The sequence below is a fragment of the Pithys albifrons genome, chromosome 2 (genome assembly GCF_047495875.1).
Source record: "Pithys albifrons albifrons isolate INPA30051 chromosome 2, PitAlb_v1, whole genome shotgun sequence".
NCBI lineage: Eukaryota > Metazoa > Chordata > Aves > Passeriformes > Thamnophilidae > Pithys > Pithys albifrons.
Window position 1 is genome coordinate 33,808,656 of NC_092459.1, and position 12,767 is coordinate 33,821,422.

General features: G+C 39.0%; 1 protein-coding gene across 1 annotated transcript; it reads left to right on the forward strand.

Annotated features, from left to right (window-relative positions):
- Window positions 1–249: 249 nt before the first annotated feature.
- MRAP2 (melanocortin 2 receptor accessory protein 2) lies at window positions 250–10,871 on the forward strand. Its single transcript, XM_071547838.1, has 3 exons — window positions 250–376; window positions 5,180–5,279; window positions 10,357–10,871. Exons 1-3 carry the CDS (start codon window positions 250–252, stop codon window positions 10,748–10,750), a joined length of 621 nt encoding a protein of 206 aa, XP_071403939.1. The 3' UTR covers window positions 10,751–10,871.
- The last annotated feature ends 1,896 nt before the right edge of the window (window positions 10,872–12,767 follow it).

Genomic DNA, 12,767 nt, shown 5'->3' on the forward strand with positions numbered 1-12,767 from the left:
AAATAAGTTTTCTTCTTTACTTTGAAAAGAAGATCTGTGTTAACCGGTGGTTAGCCAGCCAAGACTGGGGAAGGAATGGGAGGGCATGTGATAGCCTTGTCTGATGAGGCAGTGGCTGCTCTTGGGAATAGTGATGAGTAAGTGATGCAGTAAATAAGAAAGAATTCTTTATAAAACTAAAATATGTACTAGAAGTATGTAGTCTCTATTAACACATTTCATATCCACAGATACATATTGATGTGGAAGATGTCTGCCCTGAGGCTGATTTCTAACAGAACCTCCCATCAGGCCTCGTCTAACTCTGATTACACCTGGGACTATGAGTACTATGAGTATGGACCAGTGTCATTTGAAGGCCTGAAGGCTCATAAATGTAAGTTCAGTAGAGACATACTTTATTGCAACTGAGCTTCCTGTCTTAATGTTCCTACTCTTCATTTGTGAGTGATTATTGTACAAAAGTATCTCTCTCCTAATTCTTCAGATTCTCTGCATTTAGAGGTATTACTCTATTTATTAGAGCACTATAATTGTTCATTATTTAGTGTCTTTTTGTTGAGTGCTTTTCTTGTGCGTGAAAGAACCATGGATTTATTGCCTGTGGTAGAAATTTGTCAATACTAATACTGCCAAAAGAGTTTACAACAGCAAACGCAGCTACTGCTGCTTCTGGTGATGACTCAATATGATCTGTGTTGCTTTTTTCTTACTCTTATAATGGTGAAAAGGCAGTGGTGGACAGCCCTACTGCTTTTGTTTTTCTTCATAGAAAATAAATTTAAGGTTTTTATAAGATCTAAAATAAAAGAAGAATTTTCTCTTTCTGAGCAAACTTTTATAGTTGGCACCTTCCTCATAGAAAGGGTGTGCTAAATTCAGTGTTCTAATAATACTGTTTTAGGGCGGTCCCGTGGTGTAATGGCGAGCACTCCGGATTCTGGATCACAAGGTCATGAGTTCGAGTCTCACTGGAGACCGTACCGGGGAATTAAATGCCTCCCTGCCATCCCATCCCATCAGATCTCAGATGCTCAGCAGGGTCAACCCCGGTTAGTACCGGGTGCTGTGACAGTCCCGAGGACTTCCCTGTCACTGTCCAAGCTCGCTCGGCCGTGGCAGATGGACCTCAGGACTGAAACGGTGGGGCCAGTTCTGCACACGCTGTGCCTCACCTAAAAAATCCACTGCGCAGGCTCAAAAGGCACACCCCCACCTGGGGAGAGCCCTTCCCTTCGTTCGCGAAGTTTGGCCATACAATAATACTGTTTTACAGTAGAAGTAGTAAGTGAATGATAGGGACTACAGAGATGAAAAATATGGGTTGGAATTGGGAGAAAATTTAGCTAGGACAACTAGACCAATATTTATGTAAAAACTAGGCAATGTCTTTGGATTTTATGATTTATACATTTAGGGGAGATGGTTGTGGTGGTGGTGGTCGGAAATAAAAAAAGAGTGGGGAAAAAAATGTAACAGTGACCAGCTGCTTTTGCAAGCACTTTGACAAAGAGAAGCAAACAAACCATCTTGTTTCTTTGTTTATGAGCTGGATACTGTGTGAGAGGGTTTAACCACCAGTCTTCAAAGTACTGGAAGAAGATCTCTATTCAGTGCTGGAGCACAGGTCCAGAGTGGGATACATATTTCTGTCTCATTTGTCCCAATGAGCCATTCAGGATGAGAAAAAGTAGTGCCTACAGTGGCCAACAGCAGCCCAGAAAGGCTGATCTCCCTTGTCTGTCTATGCACAGTCATGAGGTTTGGGGGGAGGCTCTGCAAGGGACAGAAGAAATTTGTTGTATCAACACTTCCTAAAACCCCAAGCAAACAAACAAACCACAAACCCCCCAAAAACCAACCAACCAACCAAAAAAAGAAAACAAAACCAAACCAACAAGAGTAAAATTTACTTTTTAGCCTGAATTGTACTTAACCTCTTTTTTTTTAACCTCTCAAAAATCTGCTGATTAGTGCCTGTATTTTTACAAGTGGTGGGTGCCTGAAAAACATAGGTTAGCTTTTGTAATGTTTCTAGTTTGTCTTCCATACTTGCACTTAATCAGAGGCCAAAGCTGATTGCAAAGATTAACAACTGCAAAGATTAGCTGCAGTGTTACATATATACCTTCTTTTTAGCTCAGTGTGTCAAACAGCATGATGGGAGAAAAAAAATAAATTATAATTGCCTCTGGAATTGTGGAGGGCATAGCTGCAAATCAGATCTTGAATTGCCATTGAAGTGATTGCCAAGTTAAGTGAGGCAGCCGAGCTGTTCATGGAGCAGGAACATTTTGGACAGCTCTTACTAGAGAACAGGGCAGAAGGAACAACTGCTTTTCAGGTGGAGCTTGATGAAAAATGTCATTAGAAGTACTGGATCAGTGACCTAAGAAGTCCCTTCTGGTTGGTTTTTGTTGTTGTGGTGGTTTTGGTTTGTTTGGTTTTTTTTTAAGTTTTGTTTTTCATTTTAACTGATAGATTGGAGTTGGCTGTTTTTATTTCAGTGTTGCTGCATGCATTGCTCAGAGGGCAGAGTTTAATCTAGTAAAGGAACAGTCTATGTCTGTGCTGTGTACAGAATAATGTTTCTTCATATGGTGTATTCTTGGAATGTGCCCTGTTCTGGCCATTCCTCGGTGAGTTGAGACTGTTGTGAAATGTGGAGGCAATGGGCTTGGACATGAACTTCTCTGAAATTCTAAGCTGAGGGAGGAAGCACGGGAGGATATTACACTGGGGTTGTATTAGGAGGGAGACTTGAATATTTACAGTGAAGGGTGTTAATGAATGCCTGTAACTTATGTGTGAGAGCTCAGTGGAGAACGGACTCCAGTCTAGGTGAGGCAGGCTGGCAGTAACACCTGCCCAGCTGTGAAACATCAGTGGCTCTTAAAGATAGAGGTGTATGATTCTTTCTTCTTATTACTTACTTATTTGAGACACACAATAGTTCACCCAAAATGAGAGGGCACTATTTTCAACCATAGCATAACAGGAATTCTACAAGAGAAAGTTGGAGGACACTTTTGGATTAATGTTCATTTAATTAAGTATATGCAAGGGGAGATTCCTAGTATTTCATGTATTTATAAAGGAATACAGAAGACTGTTTCTGAAAGCAGAAAAAAAATTATTCAAAGTGACCTGTGAAGGAAAGGATTGACAGAACAATCGAATACACAGAAATACATTTCTTAAAAAAAGTGGAGGTGGGGAGAAGATGAGGTATTTGAATGTCACAGTGACTTTTCAAATATATGGCTCGTGAAAAAAAAGCAAAATGCATGTTTTGTTTGAGAAGGATTGAACACAGGAACTAGAAACCAGAAAATCTGGAAAAGTAGGGACCAGATGTTTTGTAAATTGAAGCTTTAGAAAATAGATAAAAGTATCCAGGAGATACTTGTGACCAGCAGAGATAAGAACAATATCTTTTTTTGTGCCTTTGAAACAGAGAAAACTTCAGTAACATTGGAGAGGTAAAATGGCCAGGAATGATCAGGGGAGTCAGATCTGATGTCAGGATGTTGCGAGTCTGTTATGAAGAAAAGGAAGGCTAAAAGTGCAACTTGAGAAAGTTATGGGATACTTTTTACAATCTATTTGTAACCTGGGGCAGTATTATAAATGTAAGTGCCTCATGCCAAATTTTTTGAACAAAATTTTTGTTACGTACTGTTTATTTTGAGTAAGTGTTTAGAAGTCAGTAGGTTTGTCTGATTTGCATTTACATGAGTGAGACCTAAATGAAATACTGAGAGAACTCCTGCTTGAATTTTAAACAAATCCAAATAATGTAATTGATACAGCAGAGGGCTGGAAGTGTGTCAGGAGACACAATTAAGCAAGGAAGATGTAGTTTTATGCTCAGTAAACTTAGGAATTCTTTTGAGGAGAAGAAACACCAAACAAACCACAAGGCAGACTTGTTATTCAGCACATAATGCTGGTGGGTATGACTTTTGTGGGGAGTAGTAGTTTATCAGAATCTTGATTTCTTTTTTTATTAATTTATTTCCCATTAGTTGATGGGTTAAGTTTTGCATCTCTGTCGATATAATCTATGTGAATATTTTTGAGTCATCTTGGTCACACTTTACATGCAAGCATGTCTGACTAACTGGTCATTACTAGTAACTATAAATGGTTAAGTGGTAAATTTTTTAATGGCAGTATTTCTTTTTAGATAACATTTTCAGGTATTACAAAGTCCGGTACGTTGGTAGATAACCATGAGCTCTTTTCTATTAGTAAGGTCCAAACAATGTGCATCTGGAACCACTGTATATAGGCTGTACTTATAGAATGGTTCTGAAAGGGATCTAGGGCACATAATATATGGAATTACAGAAATAAACTCATACCAGTTATGTATTAAGCAAAAAGGGGTGTTACAAACTCCTGTACCCCATCACATACTTGAACTGCCCTTTAGTTATTTTACACAAGATGTTGAGAGGGGAAGATGTGGCAGAAGAGAGAAGGAATAAAAGTTGCAGTAGGAGACATGAAACTTAGAGCTTACCAGAGAAAGGAATTAAGGAGAGACTTGATTGTGATAAAGTATTTTCACAGGGAGATCTCAGGTTGCAGCAGGCATTTTGACTGTGCAGGAAAAGAGCAAATGGTTTGAGTTGATTTCCAATTTCCACATCTGCCCTTTAGCATGGAAGATACGTCACATGGGAGCATGATTAACAGCTGGGGTCAAGCACCAGGCAGGATAGCTGATTCCTTTGGTTTTTGGTTTCTTTAGTTAGTCCTGTAGGAAATTCAACAGTTCTGTGCTGTGCCTGCTGCACTGTGTCAGACAGACCATCACATAGCTTTATAGCCAGTGAGGATCTCTGAGGTTTAGTAGTGGCTGTCTAATGAGGAATTAAGGGTAGAATGGATTCCTGTCCAGACCAAGACTTCCTTCTTGCATGTTTGTATGTTAATGTTTTGTCTTCTTTCTAGTTTGTCTAGGCATCAGTAAAATTCAGGCTAGAAATGGGAGTTACATGGGCAACTTTCTGTTTCAAAATAGATAATAATGAATTTGATAGTCCTTCCTCTTTGCCACCCACGAATAAGCTCCAAATTATTTTGGATTTGCAGTCATGCTGTGTGTGGAGGGCAACTTTCTGCAAGTGCAGGTAAAGCACTGATCATCTTGTTTTCTCTTTTTCACCAGATTCCATTGTGATTGGATTTTGGGTTGGTCTTGCAGTTTTTGTCATCTTCATGTTTTTTGTCCTGACTCTGCTGACAAAGACAGGAGCACCTCATCAAGAGTGAGTCTGAAAATGGGAGTAAGAAATCCAGCATACTAAGTGGCACATCTGGTCTCTTGCAGCCCCCAAACAAGCAGTGACAGTGCTGACATTGCACTGGCTCAGCACCATCTTGTTCTAGTCTGTTTTTATGAGACAGTGCAGTCTCTCTTCATTTCAAACAATCTTAGCATTTTCATGCTAAAAGAAATTTGATGGGTAGGTATGCTGCCAAACAGATAGAGGTGCCTTTAGATTGCTGTTCTGCAGATAAATGGGATTGCTCTAGGTGAGCTCAAGCTATCTCGGAGTGGAAGTGTGAATAATAATAGAGTATATACAAATAAAATGCAATGCAGATGTTAAATTAAGGAAGCTGAAGTCTGACAGGTTTCCACATGTTTATATGCTCAAGTCCAAAAGGCTGGTATCAGTAGTATTAACAAAATCTTCCCTTAACTCACTGGGTCTCAGAGTGTCTTAGTTTCTGCTGAGAAATTCCAGTAGATGTTGAAGTGCAGATCAGCTCAACATTTGTTTAAAGCCAGGGTCTTCTGAAAGTCCTTTATTTCTTATTCTTCCTGGCTGATAATTACGTGTAGACTATGCCTTGTCTCAGTGATTTATCTGCATTTGCACAGCACCCAGGCTCCCATTGTTCCTTCCTATAAGAAACTTTGAATCCACCTCTCCCCTCAGGCTTGTGTGCCATAAAGTAGGAATAAATAGCCTCTCTGGAACATGAGATCACTTGCAGGCAGGTAGCAATGATGAGAAGCTGATTGTGAAAGGCAATTGTTAGTGCTTATTGCCTTCTAAAGCAGCCTATCTCTGTCCACTGAAGGCCCTTTATTACTTAATCATATGTAGACTGGCTCTGAAACTTCATGTAATAGCCCATCTCTAGAGACAGCACCACAAATAGAAATGGCATGTGTGTATCTTGAGCCTCTTCTGTCCTCCTAAATGTTTGTTTCTGTGAGAAGAAAACAGAGTCAGAAGAACAGCTTACCAGAACTGACTTGCTGGTATTTTTGTTTCCATTACAGACTGTTATGAAGCAGACAGACCTTGCTCCCAAACAAATGTAAAGTCATCCTAAGTGTCACGGTGCTGCCTTTCCCCTAAAAGACCTTGTAAATTAGCTGAGCACCTGAGTCTGTATCCCATGTGAATAATTTGACAGGGAAAGAAGTGATGAAGTCAAATATACAATATAGAGAATTTAATAGGTAAAAGTGTACTCTGAGGTAGCAGCGGTCTATTGGATACCTCCCACTGTTTTCCTGCTTTTTTTCATCAATTTGCTTGGAACAGGTTGCCTAGAGAGTTTTTGGTTAACTTCTACATCCAGATAAGGTGATCTGGATTCAGGGGTGGCCTTGCCTTCATCATCAGGTTAGAGAGCTCCAGAAGTCCCTTCCATTCTAAAGCTTAATACAATTTTTCTTCAGTTGCTACAGCAAGCCCAATTATTCCTTTCTGCATTTGTTTTAAACCTCTTTGTATCTTTGGGACCTGTGTGCTTCAGTGCTTGCCCACTTACTATGTATGCTGAGTTGGCACCCCTAACAAATTTTAGCGTTACTTTTTTGGCTTTTAATAATGAAATGTGTATGGTACTGAACATGGATCATCCAGGAAAATGCTAAGTGCAGTGAATGCTGTATCCTCTTATTTTTGATAGATGTCTATAAAAACTGGAGAACACCTACCTGTCAAATCAGTGCAGACTGTGATTTTAGTTTGCCTGTATCTTCTATTTTTATACCTGACTGGATTCTTCATGACTCGGTGTTTCATTAGCAGGCTGTCTTGCAGCCTCCCTTAGAGATAGATGTTAATGGGATTCCTAGGTCTTGGGAGAAAGCCAGCTTGATTGATGGATGTGTCTCTGACTTTAGCAAGGCTATTTGGCTGTTCTTTAAAGTACCATTAATGTGAGAGATAAGTGTAACTGGGCTCAGATGGATGGATACAAAGTAGAATACTCTTGATTTTTCTAGTAATATGCTTTTCTTGGCTCAGTATAAAGAGTCATGATAGAATGTACTTTTCAGAATTATAAAAGATGTTCAGAATTGGATACATTCACGGACCAGAAGGGTGAGGATTTTGATGGAGAGAGGCAGAAATTTAATCAGTTATGGAAATTATGTCTGCTACATTTCTCTTTTATTTGCCTGCATATTAGTATGTATAGAAGATTAGTTTGTGCAACAAAAAAAATTTGTTGAAAATCTTTCTTTCTGAATTTCTATCTGAAAAATGCTCTCCTTCATCACTCAGGAGAGGATAGTATGCTTTCTTTGTTTCTCCATTTGAAAATGTCCTTAAAACATATTTGTGCAACATGTGCAAGAGTTTGTGTAATGTATCTGTATACATATTGGCTGATGTAATCTCAAAGCTTCGTGCACTTATTTAGGCAGGTTGTACCACTATTTGCAGTAAAGGTGAAATGACAGAGAATTTATTTTCCAAAAAATTACTTGATTTTGTCTAAGGATCCAGAGAAATGCAGACACATTGAAACAAAAACTTCTACAGATATATGTATATTTTTGCTGAATACTTTTTTCAGGGAGGTTTCTCAGGTTCAGGATAGCACTTCAGGATTCCTACATGTTCAGGACTGCTGTATGTTCAGATCCCAGAAGTTCCCCATAGGATATCAAATCCTGCTGTTTAGGATTGGCTCCTTACTCACTTCCATGGTTTGCCAAGTTCCCCAGGTCACTTCAGGGAATGTTGAGAGAATGGATGTTTAAGCTATAGAGGAATCTCAAGTGTCAGCCCCAAACTAGTATGCTCCTGTAAGAAGAATATACTAGGCAAGATGATCTGTAACCTGACAGTGCACTCAGATCCAGTGGGCAGAGTCCAGAGCTTAATGCTGAGTCCAGCAGGCCAGAACCCAGCATCATAGGCTGGAAGATTCCCAGAAAAAGGAGCTGGGGTTAGTTCACCGGCAACTGCTTGTTTTGTGTGTTTTTCAGTGTGTATATTGTTCAAGGTGTCTGACATTCAACTTCCTGCTTTCTTCTTGGCACCTTTTGGGACTCAGAGGGTTCTGTTGGCTCAAATATTGCAAAAGGGATTTGATTGTCCAGGTGGCTGTGCTCCCTTCCACAGTAAAACTAGGCTTTCTGAGACTGCTTTGCTTATTTTAAGTGTTCTGAAAACGTATCTGCTGAGGTATCCTTGCATATTGTAATGAGGAAGACTATGCAAGTTTCTAGTCTTGTAAAAGAAAAAAAATTCTATCCAAAATACAGAGATGGTGTTTGTGAATTCCAGAATCCCAAAATATCACTGTATATTAGATCACGTGTTCCCTGCTCATGAACACAGGATTATTCCTTATTGTATGTCCTCAACATTCTGGGTCATTGTAAATTTTATGGACATCTTCTATTTTTCCACTTATATTAGGTTGCTGATGCCAGTCTTGTGTGCCCCTCTGCACTGTCAGCCTTTGCTCCTTCATAGCTCACTGGATTATAAAACACTTTCCACACCTATGAAGTAATCCTACTTCTCTAGTGGATGCACTTTAAGCATTCTTCTGCAGTCACTTCTTCCTAGGCTTACAGTGTTTGTCCTTTCTACGCTTCTTTGCCACCTTCACTGGCTGTACTACCATACTATGTAGAAACTCCTGGGACAGATTTGCAAAACTATATATGAAACTTGTATCATGGTGCTTTTTGTTGCATTACAAAGAGAGAAATGTCAGTTACCAGTTCTGAAGGCTACCACAGAATTATTCTATTCTGTTTGCCTCCCATTGTGTACATAGTAGGTTATTAGTTACTGCATCAGTTTTAATGCTATTCTTCTATAAGCTTCACTTTGACATGCATAGTGAGCCAATATGGTTTTGAGAAACTAGGTAACTGCTTTGATTTGAAGGCTAGTGGAAGTGATTTTGTTAGGACAGGATTCTCCTATCATCTAATGGAAGTAAACTAGCATTTAAGCAGCAGGGATCTTTAAGGTTAACAATTGTAGGTATCCTGTGAACTCAAAGGTTTTAGGGGTAGATTTCTGAAGGTGTCATTTGAGGCTTTCAAAAGCATGTAGGCACTTATCTCCTATTGCAGGCTTCAGGGTATGAAATTATAGTGTTTCTCTGAAAAACTCTAAGTGCTGAGGGCACCTCTATATGTCCAATTATCTGACTCCAGTGTCATTTGCTACATGTTCAGATGTAAATAGTATGATTTCTTAACATTTCTCTAACAAAATTTATATTCTGAGAGTATGTTTAGATTTTCATTGCTCATCCTCTGAATACCTCTACTGCATTTCAGATGCAAAAAGCTTGCATTTTGTGATGATTGCTTATAAATTCAGGTTGAAAAAGGATGCACTGCTATCTGTAAAACTTCCTTCTAGCTTGAGCTTTTCTCACCCCCAGTTGTTAAGGCTCCTGCAAAGTCCTTGTAGATTGGTGCTGATTGGAGCTAAAACTTTTACAGAAAACTCACAGGAAATATGTTAAACTGTCCTTCCTGGGCTATGTGCCTGAATTGTTAAGACTACCAGTCTTTAAAGCAGTCTTTAGTTCCAACTCTCCTAATTTGGAAATCTAAATGTCATTGATTGAAGTCAGTGGAAAAGATGGTTTGATGTCTGGACAACCAAGCACTCAAGTTAAGCCTTTTAGTGAGAGCAGTGCTGCCTGTGCCCCAGAAAGGTTTTTTCTATCAAGGATTTTTCTCAGTGTTCTCATAAGCCATTTTAAAAAAAAAGTTATTACTTGATACTACTTGATATCAAGAGGAGACCCTGAAGAGTGTTTCTAAGCTCCCTCAGTGGTGTGACTATTACAGGATATTGATTACTGGAAGTGCCATTTAAGAGTGCTGGCATTAACTTATTCCCATGGAAAATTATTATGACAAATCAAGACTTAAAATAGCTTCAGCAGAAAATAATAAATATTGATGGCTTTAGAAGTTAGTGGTAAATAAACCATGGAATTTCCTTTCTTCTTGATCATAGTAGTTGCTGAAGCCACCAGATAAGGTGTTGATAAGGACTCAAATAGTTCTACTTTTGTGTTTACTATATTTTTCTTTTTCCTCCCTAGCAATGCAGAACCTTCTGAAAAAAGATTTCGCATGAACAGCTTTGTGACAGATTTTGGAAGACCTCTGGAGTCTGAGAGGGTCTTTTCTCGTCAAATGGCTGAAGAATCCCAGTCACTTTTCCATTTCTGTATTAATGAAGTGGAACATATTAACAAAGCAAAAGAAAGTCAGAAAGGTCCAGGTCTGGACAGTAATATCCACTTCCAGGAGGTTCCCAGAAACCGGGGAATGTTTGAGGAAGACCTACATTGTCTTACAAAATTTAACATTCCTAATTTTGTGAACACTGAGCAGAACTCTTCATTAGGTGAGGATGATCTCCTCATCTCAGAACCGCCAATCATTTTAGAAAGCAAACTGGTCATGCAATCTTCCCATCGGATCCTTGACTGAAAAAATCTTTAAGGTAAACGTTCCCACTATTGCCCAATTTGAGCCTTTTTTGGCCTTCTGCTATTTTGACAGAAGGTCTTTCAGACCTGTGCTTTTTATTGTATGTAAGACTGGCTGTGCTATTAGAATGCAGTTTAGACAAGTAAAAACATTAAATGCTTTATTCTTATGCCTTCTGTGGTCTGAACCTTTTGCACAGACTCGGTTTTGCGTTTTGATTTTTTTGTTTATTTCTTGTTTTGCTATTTTTAAAAGACTGCTCATGACCAGGTTCTGGCGGATACCATAATAATCTACAAGATTTGTGAAGGCTGGAGCCTGGCACTGGGAGCTCTATGAAAATTCCTTGGCTAAGGAAAGTGTAAATCTCAAAGTGAGACAGAAGCAAGGAATAAACAGGCAGCCTCTGAGGAGCTTCTGTAGCTTCTGCTACTGCCAGTATGGATGCCTGAAGCTGAGCAGCACAATAAATATCTGCTTGGGATTAACTTCAGTTTCTGATTCCTAACTACTTTTAGTGCAGGTTAAACCCAATTTACAAAGCTTCCAGAGGGAATACCTTGTAAATTAAATTCTTAGACTGCAGTGTTTACAAATTGCTATCACCATGTGCTGCTGAGTAAAAGCAAATTGGTGCCTGTAATTTTAAGTACTTCAGAGTGACATTCCAACAGCTGCCCAGTGATGATGTGGAAACACAAACTGTGATTTGACTCTTCCTTTTTTTTTTTAATTGCTGATGTGATCTTCCAGTTCAGTAAGAGTAGGATTCAGTAGCTAAATCACAGGAAATTAAAAAAAACCTCAGTGCAGATACTACATGCAAATGGTGGTGGAATGTTAAACTGGTGTTATGTGTTGCTTATAGGCTGAACCTTCCTATGCTTTGTGGCTTTATAAACAGCCCTTTCTTTACTCATGGGCCAGTGGTGAGCTAGCAGGCTTTCAGTTGTTGAGAGGACCAGCTCCAAAAGTGAAGCTAAGCTGTGCTTCCCCATCTTCCCATCTTCTTTTTGTACTCAATTGCAATGGTGTTGCAACCTCACCTGTTCTCCCAGGGAAAGGTTTGTTAAGGAATTGAATAGGTGTAGCTTCAACCATTATTTCTTAGAAACGGCATAAGATTCTGAACCTTAGAGAGTACTTACATTGTATTTCAGCTTTCTTCAAAAGATCATAACTAATGACCAAATGGTTTTAGAGCAAGCACATAGGATGCAGAGGCACCAGGTTCAAATCCTTTGCTCAGTTTGGAGTATGTTTTGCAGGAAATTCTTAACTGAAATCAAAATAGTGGATGCCAGTTACTGTTCCTGGTTTTTTTTGTTGTTGTTTTTTAAAAAACTATCCTGCTTTGTATACAACACATCTTTGTCAGAGGGAAAATGTATAGTGGCCTGCTGATACATTCTTCAGACATTTAAATGCTGATTAAGTCATTATTCCTTCACCTTACAAATAGGAAAAATAGTGAAGGGGTTGAGCACTTAAAGAATAAAAACATCTTCTCCCTTCCGTGCCCTTGCTATAAACCACTTATAGCTCAATTTCCTGTTTTCAAATGTAATTCTTACACCACTTGCTAGTTGTTTAAAGTAATGGGATTATACTTAAAACAAAGCAGAGTCTGTCTAAAAGCAGCAGATTGTTATTGAAAATAGTTCCAGGAGAAGCCTGAAGTGAACCCTGTTTGTTCTACATGAGCACAGCTGCATGGGCTGCAATGCAGATCTCCAGCTGAGGCACCTCAAATAACTGTTATCTATATGATGGCTAAACTGCAGCTTAACATTTTTCTTGCTAATAAGTTCTGGGACTTCTAATAAATGTGGATTTTATAGCGTATTTATGGATAAGTGAGCTGCCTTCAGTAATGCTTGAGCCATTTTTAATTCTTTTTTTTTTCTTTGCTGTGCTTGAAAACAAATGCTGCTTGAAGGAGGGGAAATCTGTGTAGAATCCATCTCCTCTGCTATTGAGAAATCAAGGTTCTTTTTAAAGCATTTAAAACTATGTT